This window comes from Anolis sagrei, chromosome X (genome assembly GCF_037176765.1).
Source record: "Anolis sagrei isolate rAnoSag1 chromosome X, rAnoSag1.mat, whole genome shotgun sequence".
Taxonomy (NCBI): Eukaryota; Metazoa; Chordata; class Lepidosauria; order Squamata; family Dactyloidae; genus Anolis; species Anolis sagrei.
This window is the reverse complement of record NC_090034.1, coordinates 97,948,396-97,970,494: the sequence shown is the minus strand read 5'-3', so window position 1 is coordinate 97,970,494 and position 22,099 is coordinate 97,948,396. Positions and strand designations below refer to the sequence as shown.

The 22,099-nt window shown below is 42.5% G+C and overlaps 1 protein-coding gene across 1 annotated transcript; it reads left to right on the top strand.

Annotated features, from left to right (window-relative positions):
• The first annotated feature begins 5,512 nt into the window (after positions 1–5,512).
• On the top strand, positions 5,513–16,531 carry LOC137094921 (cytochrome P450 2G1-like). The gene is made up of 9 exons (XM_067460917.1): positions 5,513–5,880; positions 7,254–7,416; positions 7,500–7,649; positions 8,177–8,337; positions 8,595–8,771; positions 8,875–9,016; positions 9,682–9,869; positions 12,267–12,408; positions 15,379–16,531. Exons 1-9 carry the CDS (start codon positions 5,647–5,649, stop codon positions 15,558–15,560), a joined length of 1,539 nt encoding a protein of 512 aa, XP_067317018.1. The 5' UTR covers positions 5,513–5,646; the 3' UTR covers positions 15,561–16,531.
• The last annotated feature ends 5,568 nt before the right edge of the window (positions 16,532–22,099 follow it).

Sequence of the window (22,099 nt, the reverse complement as noted above, 5' to 3'; positions counted from 1 at the left end):
TTTTTTAAAAAAAATTTCGATATTTATGAAATTTCGTAAATCACAAAACAATACGAAACAATTACGAAACAATTACGAATCGATTCGTTAATGGCGGACGCAACTGCGCAATACGCTAAAACTCCAAATGGGACAGGGGGAACTTCTGAAGCTTCCCTCTCCCTCTGTTGTTGACTGGTGGTGTGATATTTATAATTTTTTTTCACTGATTAAACAAACAACAACTATAAAACTTGCCCCAGACATGCAGAAATAATAACGAAACAATTTCAAAACGATAACGAAACGAATACAAAACGAATTCGAAACAATTACAAAATGAATTTAAAAATTCGTTTCGTTTTTTAGTTGCTCCTGAATGGTTCGTTATCGCTTCGTTATGAAAAAATAACGAATTTTTAATGAATTACGAAATTACGAAACGAAACCGCCCATCCCTACTGAAGACCTGTTGGATGCAGACGCTATACGAGCAGTCGTGAACGACTCCCTGGCTGCCCGTATAGCCATAGAATAAGCCTTAAGTGAGACTTTAGCCTGTGCTTGGTCAGACACATCCTGGGATTTCCTCCATATGCACTCTAGCCCCCTCCTCGCACGTTTCAACACAGCCAGCTCCTCAGTGAACCAAGGAGATGGTGTGTCTTGACGCAAGGAGATGTGGTGTTCGGAAGCAATCATATCACGTCTGATCGCTGTGGCTGTCTGGATGAGAAAGAACAAGCTGAAGATAAAGCCCGATAAGACAGAGGTCCTCCTGGTCGATCGTAAACCGGATCAGGGTATAGGGTGGCAACCTGTGCTGGATGGGGTTACACTCCCCCTGAAGTCACAGGTCCGCAGTTTGGGTGTCCTCCTGGACTCATCACTGTCGCTTGAAGCTCAGGCATCAGCGGTGGCTGGGAGGGCCTTTGCACAATTAAGACTCGTGTGCCAACTGCGACCATACCTCATGAAGGCGGATCTGACCAGGGTGGTCCATATAAAGACTCACTAGGACCGTCTGGGCAGGGGGGCAAGCAATCCCACCGCTGCCACCAAATTATAATAACTCCTTTATGCTATCTGGGCAGGGGGTCACACAATCCCACCATCTACCCCTAATTATAAAGGCAAGCCGTTTTCTTATGACCCTCTTGATGGCAGAAGTAACAGACAAGTTTTCCTGTGGCAATCTCTGGAATGCGGTCCCTCCTGACAGGATTTTGGTTTCCCACGTGAGTTTTCTCTTTTGGAACCCATTCCCTCGGTCTCTTGGTGGCTCCTGAGCCATGACTCACATTCCAGTCATGCTCCATCTCATCCAACCAAGCCGCGAGATCTGACACTTGTTTAATCTTCTTGTCTTTAACGAACCACCTCATTTGTATGGGGATCAGTCGATAAAACTGTTCCATACAAACTAAATGTTTTAACTCCTCAAAAGTGGTCGTTTTACTTCCTTCCAGCCATCTCTCTAAGGCTTTTTCCACTCGGCTTCCCAATTGTGAAAAGGTTTCTCCTGGCTTCCTTTTGATCTCCCTGAACATCTTTCTACTTTGTTCAGGAGTCAAGCCAAACCTCAGCTTCACCCTTTCTTTAAATATGAGGTAACTCCCGCTCTCTGTCTCTCGCAGATCAGCGTAAACCTCACTAAGTTCCCCACAAAGCAGTGGTCTCAGGTACACCATCATTTTGTCTTCGGGTACCTCAAAATCATGGGCAGCTCGTTCAAAGGTAGCCAAAAATGACTCCACGCAGTCCCCTTTTACATAACGGGGAAAGTTCTTTAACACCCTTTGCATGTTAGAGTCCTGCTGTTGGCTTAAGTTAGGAGTTCTCTCATGTTCTCTAAATTGTAGTTCTGCCATTCTCTCATCATGTTTTAAACGTTCTATTTCTATTTCAGCCATTCTTTCTCTCTGCCTCTCCTCAGCTTGCATTCTTTCTCTTTCCATTTCAATCATTCTTTCCTTCTCCCTTTCTTCAGCTTGCCTTTTTTCTCTTTCAGCCTGTAACTCAAGTTCTCTCAACCTCATTTCTAGCCTAAGCTTTTCAATTGACAAAGAGGTAGCTATCTGTTCTTGTCTACCCTCTTGTATTTGGGTCTCAGCTTCCTCAACTACAGAAGCAGTTGTCTCCCCTTCTCTTTCTGGTTCTTCAGGAGTACCCTTCTTTGTTTTTGGTGGTGCCATGGTGCCTAATGTGTGGTACAATGGCGCTAGAGGTGTTCTGTCACTGAGGTAATTCTTAGTGTCATGTTTTGACAAAAATTCACCTCAGGATTCTCACAAAAATGCTCTGGATTGAGATGTTACACGAATCCACACCGCTGCAAACCACTTATAAAGACTCACTAGGACCGTCTGGGCAGGGGGGCAAGCAATCCCACCGCTGCCACCAAATTATAATAACTCCTTTATGCTATCTGGGCAGGGGATCACACAATCCCACCATCTACCCCTAATTATAAAGGCAGGCTTTATGGCCAAACAATATGACTGGACAGGGCAAACAGATCCCACAACTGTCCCTCCTTTAATAAGGAATTCACACCACTTAGGCCCCTAGATAACACTTGAGGGGATGTCTCTTTATTAAAACCTTCGCTGCCACCATAAACTAAAAGAATCAGGAATCCTCTAGCTAATTAAAGATACTAGAAAGGCTTTTCTAGGACCACCAAACACTGTGTCTTTAAAAAGGGCTTCTTTGAGGGAAAACAGGTGAGGCTGAATTAAAAAAGAAAGGAGCTAACTCCACAAATGGCACTTGACTCAGGCTTAAGTTTCAAAAATATCAAGAAAAGTTTATTGAAGTAAAAGTTACAGAATAAAGCGAATGCAGTTGAATAGGCTTGGCTGTTACAATTAAAGTGTTCTTGTTCTTAAAAGCGTAACGGTTGCATGAGAGAATGGTTCTTTCTTGGTTACAGTTCCTATTACAAAACCCAGCTATTTCTTTCTTAAATAGCTGTAACTAGTTTGCCACAGCCTACTTCACTGTGCAAACTTCAGACAAATTGCCTATTCTAATCAGGAACTCCTATAAGCTTCTCTGATCCCACTCTGACTCTAACACTAACCAGAACTGAACTGCACTGACTAAAAGCAGCTTCTCACTTTCCCTCCAACAGGCTAACTCCGCCCCCCTTCTACAAACCAATCCTGGCTGTTTCAGGGCTGGCCCAGGCCTAGGCCACTCCCCCTCTCTGAACTGGAGCTTTTCCCTAAACCAAAATGGCTCCTGCCGCTCCCTGCCAGGCCTTCTAAACTGAAACTACCTAGCCTGTCTCTTCTAGGCCCTGCCACCCCAGCTGGCAAGGTAAGGGATCTTCACAGTCCACGCCTTAGTAACTTCCAGATTCGACTACTGTAATGCACTCTACGTGGGGCTGCCCTTGAAAACGGCCCGGAAATTCCAATTGGTCCAATGGGCAGCGGGCAGGTTGTTAACTGGTGTTCCTTACTGGGAGAGGTCAATCCTCCTGTTTAAGGAGCTCCACTGGCTGCCATTCATTTTCCGGTCCCAATTCAAGGTGCAGGTGCTTATCTACAAAGCCCTAAATGGTTTGGGACCCGCCTACCTGTGTCTCTGTGTACGAACCCACATGACCTCTTCGTTCATCTCGAGAGGCCCTGCTTACGATCCCACCGGCATTGCAAGCGCGATTGGTGGGGACGAGGGATTGAGCTTTCTCGGTGATGGCCCCTCGACTCTGGAACTCTCTCCCTAAGGACATCAGAGAGGCCCCGTCGCTAGCAATCTTTAGGAGGAGTTTGAAAACGTGGTTGTTCCAGTGTGACTTTCCAGAATAAGGAAACTCCTAGCATTATGTCCCAACGCACTTTATCAGAGATTCAGGATATCTGCATGCCCATCCCCCTCCAAACTCCTCACCTTGTCATGCCCAGCATTTTTAATTTTAATTATTACATTTGGCCCGGCCATTGTTTTAATTGCGTCATTAGGTGTTGTTAATGTTATTGCTTTGTTTTTTGAGTTACTCCATTGTTGTTGTTGCTGTTGTTTTTATTGTTGTATTTGGGCTCGGCCTCTTGTAAGCCGCACTGAGTCCTTCGGGAGATGGTAGCGGGGTACAAATAAAGGTTTATTATTATTATTATATTATTGTATGAACCTGCTGTGAGATTTTCCGGAGAGCCCCATCTCTTAGTCCCACGTCCATCTGAAGCTCGGTTGGTGGGAACAGGAGAGCGGACCTTTCTTCTTGGTGGCAAATGCCCCTTGACTCTGGAACTCCCTTCTTCCCAGGGAAGTCAGAATGGCCCCCTCCGTGCTGACCTTCTGGCAACAGGCTAAAACCTTTTTATTCAGACAGACTTTTAAGGAAGGTTTTAAAGGCCAAGTCAGGGGGTACTGTGCATTTTAATACTTTATGTTTAAGGTTGCATATTTGTATATTTTAAATTATGTGGTCATACTTTTAATTAAAGTGGGGTAGAAAGAAACATAACAACAAAAGCAACAACAACAACAACAACAACAATAATTAAATAATTGGAAAGATGCTTTCGATTTGTACACTTACTTTTAGGCCCTTCATATTAATTTCACCTTGGATTTTCCATGATTAGGTATAGACATTGGGCCTTCTGTGTCTGTCATGGTTTTGCTGCAGCCAGCCCCCCGCCCCACCTCTTAAAAACCAAATTCCTTGGATGCTCAAATCTCGTTATGTACAATGATGAAGTGAATTGGTGCCTGTTATACAAAATGGTGAAGAGTTCAATCAAATGCCAAAAAGAGCCCGAGGATCTGTGAAATGGCAGAAGGCAATAACAGGGAATGCCTATATATTACCAAAATAAAGGTTTGTTTTTTGAATATTTTCAAGTGGTGGTAGATTGAAGCCATGGATGCAGACCCTGTGGCTATGCATGGCACTGTATACACAAAGTAATTCCTAAATTACTTAGGAATTACTGTGGGACTGTGGCACAGCTCACTGAGTGTCAGGTGCATTAAGATCACTTCTGAGCAAAAGGTCATGAGTTCGAAGCCAGCCCAGGTCGGAGTGAGCTTCCGATCAATTGTGTAGCTTGCAACCTGAAAGACAGTTGCATCTGTCAAGTAGGAAAATTAGGTACCACCTATGTGTGGGGAGGCTAATCTATCTAATTTATGAGGCCATAAAAAAAGACTACAGCAAAGCACTCCAGCAAAGCATGCGGGGAATGCGGAAGTATTTCATCAGTGTTGCAGATGGACGATGAAAGTGACAGCTCCCTGACGGCCAAAAAAGTTAAATAGCCTCTGACTGTCTGTCTATATCTGTTGTGTGTTTTTGGCACTGAATGTTTGCCATATGTGTACATTGTAATCCGCCCTGAGTCCCCTGTGGGGTAAGAAGGGCAGAATATAAATACAGCAAATAAATAAATAGCTTTACAGCTGATACAAAAGTTAAGACATCTAAGACCTCTTAGAATGTCTGTAGGAACATATCCACAGCACAGAGTCTTCAGGGAAGAAACTATCATGGAACCATAGAATTGGAAGTCACCACTGGAGCCATGAATCTAATAAACAGTATTGTTTCCCAGTGTCATGGACTAAGATGCAACATTTTTGCTCTGTGCAGTTATGTAATCCAGAAGGCAGTGTCCAAGCAGTTCCTATAAAAGGCCATGGAGCCCCAGCCAGATGGGACTGGTTCCACAATCTGCCGAAAGAGAAGGACAGCGGACTATCTGCACCATGGAATGGGCTGGTGTGGTCACCCTCCTCCTTGTTATTTGTGTTTCTTGCCATTTGCTCATATCATCCAAGAGAAAACGTTTGCACAAGGGAAGGCTTCCTCCAGGACCCACTTCCCTGCCCCTGATTGGGAATTTCCTGCAGATCAAGTCAGGAGAAACCTTAAAATCTCTTCTCAAGGTATGGACATTATTTTTGAACTGGTATATTTTATGGCAAAAAAGACCTTGTTTAATGGTCAGAAAGGACGGTTTGTAGAAAGAAGTAAAGTTATGAAAACTGTTAGAGAAAGACACACACACACAAACTTATGAAAGGAAGTTTGGAAGCTATCCTTTTTCTTTTCAAATTAATTTTCTTTACATTCTTTGCCTTTCTTTCTTTCTTTCTTTCTTTCTTTCTTTCTTTCTTTCTTTCTTTCCTTTCTATATATGCTTTTATAAATAAATCTCTTATCATGGTTTGTGGTTGTCCCCTGAAATTCAACTTGGGCATTTTGTATGTAATAGAAAAAATAAGAAGATTAAGATTCACCGAGGAAATGAGTTGTCTCATTAGTTTCCTTCCACTGCCATTCTTTCTCTTGCATTGGCTATACATTTTTATCTTTATGATTGTCCCCAACTACGCTTGGAAATATTCTTGCATAACAAGCTGAATGATTTCTATAATGTAGATACACTCTTAGTCTATAATGTAGATACACCCTTACTCCCAGCGTATGTTTTCCCTGAATAAATATTTCTGAATGAGGTGTTTTGTATAATAATAATAATAATAATAACAATAACAACACTTTATTTAAATTCTCACCCGAAGAGGAGTCAGGGTGGATCACAACTTCACATAATTGGCAAACATTCAATGCCGTTTGTATAGACAGTACACAGACAGAACAGAAGGAGGTTTTTGTGTTGTGCCATGGACGATTGGGCTCGAGTCCACAGGGGATGCTCTCGCTCTATCCTCTATGATGAAGAGCCATCAGGACTTCCTCATTACAGCATTTTCTGATCTTTTTTTCTTGATTGCGTTGTAAAACACCTCCCCCGCTTTTTAGAGTTACCTAATTTCTCTAATTAGAGCTAAAGCTATTTTTGAACTGCTTAGGTAAACAGTGGGCAGGGCTGACGGGTGGCTGCCCATGCCAACCCAGCGTTCGAACTTGCAACCTTTTGGTTGATAGATCTTATAGTTGCTGGTGATTTACCAGCTGTGCTAAACCTCCGTCCAGTAGTCTTCCTCCATCATGTAGCTGTACTTGGCAAAACAGAAAGGATTGCAATTTGTTCTGTAGTCTGACTGGTTTTGACAATTTCCCCTGCCTTACAAGACATTCCCCATTATGGAGGGAGAGATATGGTGGACAACCACAAACCAGTGCAAAGTACCTTCCATTTCTAACATTTCTACTTGTAAAATCTATTGCAATGCAATGTGAGATGAAATGTGCTCCTTGACCCCAAATTCATCCACTTCAAATGACACCATTCCAAAATGTCTGCCTAAACACGAAGATAGTGCCAGAAGTTAAATGTTTATTTCTCCTACAGCTGCACCAAAAATATGGCCCTGTTTTCACTGTTTATTTGGGATCACGTCCAGTTCTGGTCTTGTGTGGACACCGTGCTGTGAAGGAGGCTCTAATAGACAAGGCAGAAGAGTTCTGTGGAAGGATTGCCAAGCCTACAATCGAGAGGGCTGTTGAAGGATATGGTGAGGCACTCCAGCTGTCTTTGCAAGAATGGTTAAAACTCTTTCTTCTGTTTGTCCTATGATTTCTTTCCTTTTCCCCTCAGGGGTGGCCTTTTCCAATGGAGAACGCTGGAAGCAACTGCGTAAATTCTCTGTCACCGTCTTGAAGGGTTTTGGGATGGGGAAAAAGTCTATTGAGGAGCGAATCCAAGAGGAGGCCCAATTCCTGCTGGAGGAATTTCGTAAGACAAAGGGTAAGTGAGTTGCCAGGCAGGTTGAATTCATTCTGTTGAGTGAAAGTACACAAAGTCTCACTTATCAAACCTCCACCCATCCAATGTTCTGTATTATCCAATGTAATCTGCCTCTCTCCCGGAGTAATGTCGAGGGTGGGAGAAAGAAAGAACCCTTGTCTGTTTTGGTGCTAAATTCATAAATACAGTCATTACTACATAATTTTACTGTGTATTGCAATGCTTTTTCTGTCAATTTGTTATAAACATGATGTTCTGGTGCTTAATTTGTAAAATCATAATGTAATTCGACGTTTAATAAGCTTTTCCTTAATCCCGCCTTATTTATCCAACATTTTTGCTTATCCAACGTTTTGCCGGTCCGTATATGTTAGATAAGCGAGACTGTACTGTAGCTTAATCCTGAAAGGAGGAATACTGCTCCCTACATCTGACATGTAATGGATGTGGTGTGCATCCCGGAACCAAAAGTGCCGCCTGTAGACTGGATCTCTGCTATTTGTTTTTGTTTTGCTGTTTTGTTACAGGAAAACCTATAGAACCCACCTACTTTTTCGGCTGTGCAGTCTCCAATATCATTTGCTCCATTGTGTTTGGGGAGCGCTTTGACTATGAGGATGAGGAATTCCAGACCCTTATGAGGATGATACACAATTTCTTCTGGGAAATGAGCACAACGTGGTCCCAGGTCCTGAATGTTACTCACTTCGTGAAAATGTTTAGTTGCTTAGAGAACTATTGGTCTTCAATATTATCCTGATGTATTTTACTTCTCATTTACTATAAGAGCATATCCAGCCCTGAAACCAGGTGCTCTTTTGATATTGAATGCCTCCTTTCTTTCTAGCTCCAGAATTCCTTCCAAAGCAAACTAAAGAAATGAGACTGATACTAGGGTGGAATTTGGCAGGAACCTCACTAAACATTGTTTCTCTCCTCATGCAGCTCTATGACATGTTTCCCACTTTTCTGAAGTACTTCCCAGGGCCCCACACCAGGGTCTATGACATTATGTCAGATGTGTTGTGCTTCATTGGCAAGAGAGTGAAGAAGAACCAAGAGACCCTTGACTCTAACTTCCCACGTGACTTCATTGATTGCTTCCTCATCCAGATGGAAAAGGTACCTTGTTGGTGTGTGAAGGTGGTAGTGGTGGTGGTGGTGGTGTCAGCCAGTGGTTTGCCTTAGAATTATCATGTGATTACTTCATCTTTCCTACTTCCAGGAAAAAGGCAATCCACTTAGTGAATTTAATTTTAAGAATTTGGAGATGACCATCTTTGCTCTCTTCTTTGCTGGAACAGAGCCTGTCAGTTCGACCCTGAGATATGGCCTCCTGCTTTTGATGAAATATCCAGAAGTGCAAGGTATTGTTGTATCACCTCATTTGGCCCACATTGACAGGTTTAACCTTCATAGAGTTGATTATTGTCTCTCTCTATGAATCTTTAGTTTATCCAGGGCAACTTCACAATTAAACTCTGCCAGAAATTGAACAGAGGATCATACTGGAAGACATAAAGATTTCTACAGAGAATGCTTTTCTGAGAATGTTTAGGTCCTCCAGGACAGTTTGATGGTTACATTTCGCCCTACCTTCCACTTCTTAATATTCCTTTGAATACAGTCAGCCCTTTGTCCCCATGTGTTCTGCATCTATCGATTTAGCCAACTATAGTTTAAAGTATTGTATATACTCAAAGCCAAGTTGAGTGTTTCAGCCCTTTTTGAGGGGCTGAAAAAAAATCTCCCTCTGCTTATAATTAGTTCAAGCTGGGCAGCAGTATCATATACTGCAGCCATTGCTCACAGTATATGATATATTTCTCTCTCCCCATTCCCTCCCTTAAGAGTGTGTTTTCTTTCCCAAAACCTCCTTCACTCCTCCGCTTCTCCTCCCAGGCTGGAGTTGCCTATTTTGCAAGAACAGTTTGAGTCAAAAGGGAGGGAAGGAGGGAAAGGAGATATATTTTATTTCTCTCATTTCCCTTTGAGAAATCCATGGAATTAATTCTATGCATATACTTAACAGCAAAAATGCACGAGGAAATAGATCGAGTGATTGGCCATAATCACATCCCAAACAGTGAAGACCGGAGGCAGATGCCATATACGGATGCTGTCATCCATGAAATACAGAGATTCTGCGATCTTGTACCTATGGGTGTGGCCCACATGGTTACTTGTGACACTGAATTCAGAGGATACTTCATCCCTAAGGTACAGTTGTGGAGTAGCCAGGAAAGATAAAGGGAGACCAGTTAACTTGAAACTGAGAGTTATAGTTAACATCACACCTTCTAATGTTTAACGGGAGGAAAATGGGAGATGTGCATCCCAAGCAACATTAGAGTGTGGCCAAGATGGCCAAAGATGATTTGAGTTTGCAGCAATTGAAGTAAGCTGAGTGGGAGGACAATAGTGGAACTGGGGGATTTCAAAAGCAGAAAATGTGTAGATGACAGTGCCTTTGAAAAAAAGGGGGGATGTATAGCACAGGTGCAGTAAGCCTTTTTTCAGGTATGCGGACAATTTCGACAGGAAGGAAGAAACCATGAAAATGACCAAAATCTGGCTACCAGTATTAAAAAGACTCTTAAATTATAACAGTAAATAAATAACAACACTCAAACACAGGGAACTCCAGATAAGAAACATCAGAGACAGCTAATCACCTCTCAACAAAGGATTCTCCCAGACAGTAACAAGTCACACCTAAAAACTACCAGGCCATCAAATGCTAATCAAGCTGGCCAATTGAACCAGTCACACCTAGTTCCAACAGACAAGAGTTCTTTCTCCCACCCTGTGTCATAAGTGATGTTCCATAGATATATAAACCTCCCCTGTCTAGTTTCCAACAGACCCTTCAACCTCTGAGGATGCCTGCCATAGATGCAGGTGAAACGTCAGGAGAGAATGCTTCTAGAACATGGCCAAACAGCCCAAAAAACCTACAACAACCCAAGAACTCCAACTGTCCAGTACATCTTGCAAAAAGGCATGTGGCCAGCCATTGAGTATCTTAAAGAGTTTGTGGTTAATGTGTTTTGCTGAGCCATGAAGTCAAGAATTGTGGCTCTCAGTGGGATATCCATTCTACTTTGGTTTAAGCTACATACAGGAATAACTGCTAATATTGTTTAATGTCCTATAAATGATTTAGGACAGTATAGTAGGGATGTGAGATTTTCGGTCACGTTTTTGGTTGGCCCTCCATTCCGTTTACCAGGAAATTCCTGAAAACTCTGTTTTTGCTCTCAAAAGATTCGACCCATTGGCGGTAATTGGGAAACCCGTGAGACTCCTCTTTCCATCATTTTAATACTATTATAATGAAAATGGCAGCACTTGGAGAACACATGTATGACTACAAGCACTCAAAGTTTCAGAACGCTGATGTCATCCATTGACTTTTAGGAATTTCTTAAGGCTGCCAGACTGGTGCAGGAGTACATGTCCACAAGCCAGAAGATGGGACTGGGGAGGGAATAGCAGCTATTGATAGTTAAAGTGGTTACTAGAAGAAAGGGCTTTTTATTTGGGGGAGAGGACTTAGGCTGCTGGTGCAGGACAAAGTACAGAAGTCAGAAGGTAGGGCTGGGGAACTTCTCCCCAAGAGGACTCAAGTGAGTCAGGCTATTCCCTAAACCTATTACACACTCAGTCAAGTTAAAGCAAAAAAAAGGTAAACATATTCAAACAAACATATAAAAAACCTTTTAAAACTCACAGCAGCCCCCTCCAAACGCAAGCCCCCCTACACCTCACTAGCAAAATTAGTAAAATAAAATAAATTTTATAAGAAAGATATCAACTATGAAAATTTACTGCAGAATAAAAGGTTGGAATTCTCAAAAAGTGACCCCTAAGCAGCACAAGCACCGACAACACTGATATAGAACATGGAACTAGCTAGCACATGATTTCTTTCTTTCTCTCAAATGCCAGGATGCTACAGAAAAATGGCGGAGCTTGCTCTGGTATATATAGATCAGCTTTGCAGAAAGACACATTATCTGCTTTCTTCTTCTGATTGGCTCTAGCAATGCTAATGGCGAGAAACTTGTGCATGCCCAAACTCCCCGAAAACAGTATGGTGCACTCCCCTACAGTATATACCAGTCTAGGACACTATTATCTACTTTTAAACATGGGAATTCTGTTCTATGGCAGTTATGGTGGTATCAAACTGCATTGATGCTGTACTGCAGATGCACCCATTATGGAATCATGAGTGTTAGTGAAGTTAGCCTAAGGCTTGTTATAATGCTGTTAACCTTGAATCCAACAAATAAGTGAAGAGGCAATCAAATAAATGTAGTCTGAAATGTTTTGTCATTTTGTCATGGGATACTTGAATGAGACTCTTGAGAATGCAGAGGTTTCCATGAACACAGTTTGAATCTTTGTAGTTCTGACCCTCATCCTTTTTTTTTTTTTTGTAGGACAATTAGGTTACTTACTTATCTATTCCTGTTTTTTTTAAAGTCTCAACCATTGACTGAACACAGATAAACCCAATTGTTTATAGTGTTTACATAGAACAACTAAATGGCTCTGGAACTGCATTTTTGCCATTCTGAGTTCATAAATCTCTTTTCTCCCCTTTCTCAGGGAATGGAGGTTTGCCCCCTGCTCAGCACTGTTTTGCATGACCCCACAATGTTTAAAAGCCCCAATGTTTTCAACCCAGAGAACTTCTTGGATGAGAATGGATGCTTCAAGAAGAATGATGCCTTTGTGCCCTTCTCCGCAGGTAGAAAGATTATATTCTCGCTTAATAGTTGGTTTGTTTAATATATGTGTAAGGGTTATGGTCCTTCTCATATACTCTGTGGGTTGCATTCCAAGATTTTAAAGCATTACTTGCCCATTTCATCTGCCTCCTTGGGCAATGCTTAATTTCTGTTTTATGTATTTTAAGATGTATTTCATAGAAATACATTTTAATATGTATATTTCATTAAAATACATTTCAATATGTGTATCTATAGAAATTTTACATTGTTTATATCTTTTAATTATGCTGTAATTCTGCTTCAAGTCATGAGGAGGAGGCTAAACAATACAATCCTCCTCCTCTTCCTCCTCCTCTTCCTCCTCATCTCTACTTGAGCAATCTGCACTGTTCACAATAGGCCCATGTATTATGAGAGTTCAATTGCAGAATCTTCATGAAATGTGCTTTTTTGGGGTATATGCCGCGGCAATAAAGGCAGCAAAGAAATCTTTCTTTGCTGCCAATATTGCGTCCGCAAAGAACCGTCCGGCTGAGCTGTTTCGAGTTGTCAGAGGTCTATTAAATCCCACCGCTCCGGATGGGAACCCTGACAACTCGACGGCCCGCTGTGAAGCATTTGCTCGGTTCTTTGCGGACAAAGTCGCTTTGATCCATTCTGACCTGGACACCATGTTAACGGCAGTCTCAGAGGATGTAACACGAGCATCTGCTTATCTGATTTTGTTGGATTCATTTCAATTGGTGAAACCTGAGGATGTGGACAAGATACTTGGAGGAATGAGGGCAACCACATGCATCCTAGACCCCTGCCCATCCTGGCTTCTAAAGGAGGCCAGAGGGGGATTGGCCGAGTGGGTGAAGGTGGTGGTTAATGCCTCCCTTCGGGAAGGCAAAATTCCAGCCAGCTTAAAACAAGCTGTGATAAAACCGCTGTTGAAAAAACCATCACTGGATCCTACTCAATTCGTCAACTATCGGCCTGTTTCCAATCTTCCCTTTTTGAGCAAAGTCCTGGAACGTGTGGTGGCCTCACAACTCCAGGTATTCTTGGTAGACACTGATTATCTAGATCTGGCACAGTCTGGCTTCAGGCCGGGACATGGTACCGAGACAGCCTTGGTCGCCTTAGTGGATGATCTGCGCAGGGAGCTAGACAGGGGGAGTGTGTCCCTGTTAGTTCTGCTGGACCTCTCAGCGGCCTTCAATACCGTCGACCACGGTATCCTTCTGAGGCGCCTCGTGGGAATGGGCCTTGGTGGCACTGTTCTGCAGTGGCTCAGGTCCTTCCTAGAGGATCGTACTCAGAAGGTGTTGCTGGGGGACAACTGCTCTACCCCACAACCATTGTCTTGTGGGGTCCCGCAGGGCTCAATATTGTCCCCCATGTTATTTAACATCTACATGAAACCGTTGGGAGAGATCATCCGGAGTTTCGGGGTACGGTGTTATCTGTACGCAGATGATGTCCAACTCTGTCACTCCTTCCCACCTACTACTAAGGAGGCTGTTCAGGTCCTGAACCGCTGCTTGGTCGCTGTATCGGACTGGATGAGGGTGAACAAATTGAAACTGAATCCAGATAAGACAGAGGCACTCCTGGTCAGTCGAAAGGCCGAACAGGGTATAGGGTTACAGCCTGTGTTAGATGGGGTTACACTCCCCCTGAAGACGCAGGTTCGCAGCTTGGGTGTGATCCTGGACTCTTCACTAGGCTTGGAACCCCAAGTTTTGGCGGTGTCCAGGGGAGCATTTGCACAATTAAAACTTGTGCGCCAGTTGCGCCCGTACCTTGGGAAGTCTGACTTGGCCACGGTAGTCCACGCTCTGGTTACATCCTGGATTGATTACTGCAACACGCTCTACTGCCCGGAAGCTTCAGATGGTCCAGCGCTCGGCAGCCAGGTTGCTAACGGGAGCGGCACTCAGGGAGCATACCACTCCTCTGTTGAGCCAGCTCCACTGGCTGCCAATTCGCTACCGAGCAGAATTCAAGGTGCTGGCTTTAGCCTATAAAGCCCTAAACGGTTCTGGCCCCACTTACCTCTCCGAACGCATCTCCACCTATGAACCGACTAGAACATTAAGATCGTCTGGGGAGGCCCTGCTCTCGGTCCCGTCTGCGTCACAGGCGCGCTTGGCGGGGACAAGAGACAGGGCCTTCTCAGTGGTGGCCCCACGGCTATGGAATGCCTTACCGGCAGACATCAGACAGGCACCTTCGTTGCTGGCATTTCGGAGAAAGGTTAAGACCTGGCTTTATGAACAAGCGTTTGGTTGAACAGTGCAACCAACCAAGGAAGACGGTAAATGGAACATAGGAATGGCACAAGGATTATGAGAACGGATCTGATTTCACTGAGGCGTTATGTTGTGTGTGTTGACTGTCTTGTTCTGTTTTGTTAACTGTTGTGGATTGATGTTGTAGATCCTGTTTGTCGCACTTGTTGCGTTTTAATTGCACTGACACTGTTGATAATTTGTACCATGTAAACCGCATTGAGTCGCCTGTCTGGGCTGAAATATGTGGTATAGAAATAAAGCAAATAAATAAATAAATAAATAATATAATATGGAATCCTTGTTTCCCTACATAAACTGAATAATGTCCTGGATTTCTGGCTAAGCACATTTTGAATTCGGGTAGGGAAAAGGACATGGTGGCCAGGGCTGATTGGCCTCCTGGGAAACATTAGTGCATTCCCTTGCGATACAGAAACATTCTTGTCTTATGCAAGGGTCATATAAAAATTCATAATTTGGGCCTCCAAACTTGACAAGACTTATACAAGAGGTTGACTTGTAAACGAGTGTATATGGTAGATATGAGACAATGAGATTATTGGTTGGAAAGGAAAGTCCATAAAAAACCAAAAACCTATGAACAAGGTAAGGGGACATGGAATGGGCTGCATCTCAGGAGTCATCTGATCAGAAAAGCTGGATGTGTCTCTTGTCACCTTCTGACAAATTCTTCTTTTCTTTCAGGGAAACGGAATTGTCTGGGTGAATCACTGGCCCGCATGGAGCTTTTCCTCTTCTTCACCACCATCCTGCAGAGTTTCCAGTTGAAGCCCCTTGTGCCCCCAGAAGACCTTGACCCAACCCCGCTGGAGAATGGCTTTCTTAATGTCCCACCCTTTTATCATCTCTCCCTGATCCAACGCTGACTCCTTTTACCTTTTTTCTTCAGCTTGGGGCTGTTGTATAATCCGCAGTCTCAAACTCTACGGGGAGATGGAAGGGCAATTATTCTGATCACTGACTTCGCCACACAGGGGAAATTTAAAATTAATGATGGCATCATCAACAACTACTATCTATGGTTTCCATATTTCAATCCTGGATTAGGTCTTCTTGTACTGGGGCACTACTGAAATCCCAGCTGGGTAACGGGGATACTTTTGATTCATTCCAGCAATTTCCATCTCCTGAAAAATCCTAAGAGATTGAGGTCTTTTGAATATGTATAGCTAATTGATTATGAAGTACTGAGAATGCCTTGAAATTATCTAGTATGGAACCACCTTAAGTCCACAACTATGTAATAGCTGGCCCTCCATATCTACAGTTTCAACTACCAATGGTTTCAAAATATTAAAAAAAATAAAATCCCAAAAGTGAACCTTGATCTTTTCATTTTACATATAAGGGACATAATTATACTACCCAATTGCGTATAATGGCACTCTACCAATTTTTATGTTTACGGGAGGTCTTGTAGCCAAATTCCAGTAGATACCAAGGGTCCATTGGTTCATCTCCACAATTATGAGTCAGTAGTTGATTAATAGTTTCACATTCAGCTGTTTCCTGAACAACAGAGGAATAGTCTCTAGTCAACCAGAATGGATGTTTCCTAGTAAGTGGAGATTGGAATAGGGAACAGATAGGGATTTTGAGTATGAACCAGCAATAAATGCATATTTCTAGATTAACTACATCAGTGAATTCTGATCAGTGTGTTTACCCTTTGCTTCTGGAACATGGTCATACAGCCTGGAAAACTCACAGCAACCCAGTGATTCTGGCCATGAATGCCTTAAATAACACATTGTTTACCCTTTGCTTTGAGCTTTGACTTCATCATAAACTGGATGAGGGTGAATAAATTGAAGCTCAATTCAGGCAAGATGGAAACACTACTGATGTCTCGGTAGATGCACCTGGAAGCGGCATTCCAGCCTGAGCTGGACTTGGTTACACTTGCCCTGAAAGCTCAAGTGCACAGTTTGGGGGTCATCCTAGACTCTGCTTACAACCTGGAGGCCCACATGATGGAGGTGACACAGTTCACACAATTAAAGCTAGTGTGCCAATTGCGCCAGTTTCTGGAGACATTGGACCTGACCACAGTGGTACATGCTTTGGTTGCATTCAGACTGGACTATTGTAATTCGCTCTATGTAAGTCTGCCCTTCAAAGGTGTCCAGAAATTATAATTCGTCCAAAGAGCTGTGGCCAGGCTTCTAACAGGAGATGACTTCAGGGAGTGCAGCATGCCTATCCTGAGGCAGCATCATTGCTTGCCTGCCTGTTTCCGGGTTCAATTCAAGGTGCTGGTTATCACCTACAAAGCTTTTTATGGCTTTGGTCCAGCCTACCTAAAGTTCCATGTCCGCTGTTACATCCCAGGGTGAACACTCAGATCCAGTAAACGCTCATTGCAACTCGTGCTACTACCAGTATGCATCTCCGCAACACAAGAGAAGGATCCTTTTTGAGTGCAGTGCCTGTTCTCTGGAACGCCCCCCCCCCCCCCCAGAGGAATTAAGGATGGCACCATCCTTCTTAGTTTTAGACATCTGTATGTAAGAAAGGTTTTGAGTGACACATTGTGGGAGTCTCTGGAGTTTTAGCTCGTAAATAACAATGGAACGCTGGTGGAGATAGTTATGGATAAGAATTTTACTGGTTTTATTGTTGCATATTTTTATTGTAATCTCATTTTATTGTTGTTTTATAAATTTTAACTGTTAGAATTTGTGTGTTGTAAGCTGCCTTGAGTTTGCAATGCGGAGAAAGGTGGGGTAGAAATGCTCGCAATATAAATAAATAAATAAAACAGCAGGCTATTTGGTCAAAGGGTCACCATGATACTAAAATGCAAATAAGCTCCTACAGCAATAGCATCAGAAGGCTATGAGCCATTAGAGTCTAATTTGATCTAACAATAAATTGTCATGTTACATATTCCAAGAGGGTCATGTCATGGTGTTTCAGGCCTCTAACTTCTCTCAAATTCATCTTGAATTGTGCTTTGTAAGATATGAACTGATGATATACAAGCACAAACACTTCCCAAGAATGGCCAACATTTTCTTTTCAATCTATCAGAACATCTGGAAGATCATTGCCCCCGAAGGAAATGGGCAATAATCTTCTCTGAGAATGACATAGGATATATTCCTTAACCCTTGGCCTCAAATTGCCAGCACTATTACATGACAAATTGCAATTGGTTTTAGGTACCATGCCTGGTAGTAATTAGTTATGGGTGTGGCTGCTAATGTAACAAATTACTAGTTGCTGAAATTTGTTTTGGTTGTTTACCTTGGAAGCCATCTTAGATCCTTCTCCAGGAAACGATAGCATATGAAATAAGTAAGTAAGTAAAAGTTATACTACACTGATTTTTTTAAAATGGCAGGATATTCCTTTTTCAGTCTCCAGACTGAAAAGTAATTCAGCTTACATGTTAACCATTAGGAGGTGTTATCAATTTAGTTACTGGATTTTAGAACATCATTGAACACTGATAACTTTCACTAATAACTGCTCCTTGTCTGTCATGAGTTCTGTATTCATTGGCTGTCTGTATAACAGGACTTAGAGGCCACAGGGAGGAAAAGCCAGAACAATCAGGTTCTGTTACATACCTCAAATACAGGTGAATGTTGTATAACAACATATTTGTAGAAGACTGAAAAATCCCTTGAGTTATGTGCGAAGTCTTCAGTGTATCAACAATTTAGAATAGGATTTGGATACTTTCTCATGCAAATGCTGCTGTGTCTCCAACACAATGAAGTGCAGCACGTCTACACAGAGATCCAGTAAAGGCTCTGACAGAATATATATCTGGATTAGCAGAGCTGTAATGTAGGACCTTCTACACATGCTGTAAAACCTGGAAATAAATGGGTTAAAAGGTGTGTATGTGTGTGTGTGTGTGTGGCTAAACAATGTTTAGCTAAACTGCAGGAGGGATTGGATTTAGAAGTAAAAAGCATGTGTTAAAAAGGTGTGCTTAAAACCCGATTAAGCCTGAAAAAACACACTTGTGGTCATGCAAAATACATGTTTCCTTACCTCCCTCCTGTGTAGACTACTCCAGCAGATATGCACTTTTAAAAAGTTGGAAACAGCTTATCAGCTGATCGGGCTGTTAAACAGACACACAGGTGATTCAAAGAAAGCACAAATGGAGATGAATCAGAACTCTCTGAAACTATTTTATAATCTCATTCAGAGGCTGAATAAAGAATGGGGGGGGGGGAAGAGAACTCTGATGAAAGATTTTTTTTTAAAAAAAATATCTCTCCATTATGCACTGGACCTCATTCTGCATGTATTTATGTAAAGATATTTGCATGTACGCATTTACAATCCCACACATAATGGAGTGAATTTTCTTTTTTTAAAAATTTGCTGGATGTCGCCTGTCTCCCTCCACCTTGATCCACTACAGAGGAAGACTGTGAAGATTGTGGGGGACCATATCTTGGGTCAGGTCCTGGGATTTTTTGCCTTAGATTTAAAATGCAGATTTTGGTGCTGTCTGGAAGCACCCATAGTCTAGAGCAGTAGTTCTCAACCTGTGGGTCCCAGATGTTTTGGCCTTCCACTCCCAGAAATCCTAACAGCTGCTAAACTGGCTTAGATTTCTGGGAGTTGTAGGCCAAAACACTTGTGGACACAAAGGTTGAGAACCACTGGTCTAGAGTTACTTTGTGGTCTTGGATACTTTATTCCTAAGATCCATGAAAGCTAATCCTTTTATCTGCAGAAACCATGAACTGCTGCAAATACATATCTTCTAGTCTTGTGCATTTGTATAAAATTGCTATCCGCTTTGGTATGTCCTTTCATATGACTCTGTTTCTGTCTGCTGCTTCTAAAAATGGATGTCTACATGAATGAGCTTTTCCATCCAAGGTAAAAAAAGAATGAAAATTTTCAGACCTTGGATGACAAAGTGCCAGGACTGTCAGGGCCTACAACCGAGTGCACAGCATGCCCAGCTGATGGCCCTGCCAGATCCTGCCAGATGGACCTATGAGCGTCAAATGCTGGTGCCTACAGTCGAGTGCTGGTGCCAAGCCCTCAGTGCTGTTAGCTTGATGCTTGGCTGTAGGCCCTGCCAGCTGGGCCTATGAGTGTTGAGAGCTCGACGCTCATGGCCTACTGCTGAGCACTGAATGCTTGTTGGCCCAGCTGTCAGGGTCTATATAGCCGAACACCTAGCCCACAGTATTGAGTGCTTGGCAGTAGGGTGGTACAGTTCCATGCCATCCAAATGGACGGAACTGTACGAAAACACGAAACAATAACATGTAATGGTAACCAGGCCCATGACTAATATCTTCTCCTCTGGGCTGAACAGCCACAGTACTGGGTAACCAAGGAAAAGCTCAGCAAATTTGACTTTCATGTTACAGGCAGAGCATTCAACCTCACTACCTCTGAGGATGCTTGCCATAGATGCAGGCGAAACGTCAGGAGAAATGCCTCTAGAACATGGCCCTATTGCCCGAAAAAACCTACAAGAACCTATTCAACATATTTGCTTCTGTATCATTTCAGACTACCAAATAAATCCACAGTTGATAAAATACATGGAACTAAATTAGAGTGGATACGTGACCACAGAACCTGCATCTTGGAGTTGGCTGGTGCAATTACCTCCTTTCTTGTTATCTACCTATCTTGTCATTCCATCAGCTCTGAGGAAATAGTCACCATAGGGGACTCTCCTAGCGAGACCCACGTCCCTCCACTGTTTGGGAATTTCTGCAGATCAAGTCATTAGAAATCTTAAACTCTTTTCTCAAGGTGAGTGATTGTCCCTTGCAAATGTTATCTGTTCATTTGGAGATAGTGTTACATCTAAGGATATCATTCATATTCTCAGAGGCATTGGACTATCTTCTCATTCCTCCTTGATCTACATTCCTTCTTTTGCACAGAATTTGATGGAGTTATCCTTTCTCTTGGGATGACCCAGCTAAGTAGTAGATATTTTTGCACACGTTCCTCTAACTTAAAAATCTGTTCCTCCTTGATGTTGAAACTTCCAACATTTTTTATTATGGCCTTTGCATGTTTTAGCCAATCTATATGGCGTTAATATTGATTTTCTTTTCTTAATCCCCCACAGTCAGACTTTGCCTTTATATGTCTTCTTAGTTTTGCTTGAGGTTTATCATCCATGATTTAATTGACATGGCACAATGCTCTAAAAAACTGGGAAAGCAGGCATTGCTTCTGCTGTGATGTCGAAGGCTTTCATGACCAGAGTCGCTGGGTTGCTGTGAGTTTTCCAGGCTGTATGGCCATGTTCTGAAACATGGCATGGCTATACAGCCCAGAAAACTCACAGCAACCCATTGCTTCTGCTTCCAGTGATGTGTTAAATATATACATTGGACCCTCAGTATTCACCGGGGTTTAGTTCAAAACCATGGAAACCAAAATCATAGATGCTTGTCGTATTATTATTAATGATGGAGTAGAATGGCATCCTATATATAACAATTCATATATAGCAAACAATTCATATGAATGCCAGAGAGAGCTTGAGGATCTTTTAAATTATTGAAAGGCTATGCATCAGTAAGGTTTACTTTCTGGAGTTTTTGCCTGCAAATATTTTTCATCTATGGCTGGTTGAATCCATGGATGCAGAACCTCGGTGGAATGTCCAATGTGGTGGAAAGAACTCTTGTCCTTTGGAGGTAGGTGTGAATATTTCAATTGGCTACCTTGATTAGCATTTAATCACATAGCAGTTTTCAAAGTGTGGCTTCTTACTGCCTGGGGGCATCCTTTACAAATATAAGATAGCAAACAACTCACATGAATGCCAGAGAGAGTTTGAGGGTCTTTGAAGTGGCGAAGACTACACATCAGCAAAATGCTTGGTGTGCGAGCAAAACCAATATTTACATTTTGGAGTTTTTGTCCCCAAATATTTTTGATCCATGGTTGACTGAATCCATGGATGCAAAACCTGTGGCTACGGAGGACCAACTGTATATAGCAGGGGTTCTCAACCTTCCCAATTCTGCAACCCTTTAATACAGTTCCTCATGTTGTGGTGACCCCCCAATCATAAAATTATTTTACTTGCTACTTCGTAACTGTAATTTTGCTACTGTTATGAATTGTAAATATCCAATATGCACGATGTATTTTCATTCACTGGACCAAATTTGGCACAAATACGCCCAAATTTAAATACTGCTGAGGTCGGTGGGGGGATTGATTTTGTCATTTGGGAGTTGTAGTTGCTTGGATTTATAGTTCAATCAAAGTGAATTCTGAACTCTTCCAACAATGGAATTGAACCAAACTTGTCACACAGAACTCCCATGGCCAACAGAAAATACTGGACAATACTGGAAGGGTTTGCTGGGCATTGTCCTTGGTTTTGGAGTTGTAGTTCACCTACATCCAGAGAGCACTGTGGACTCAAACAATGATGGAT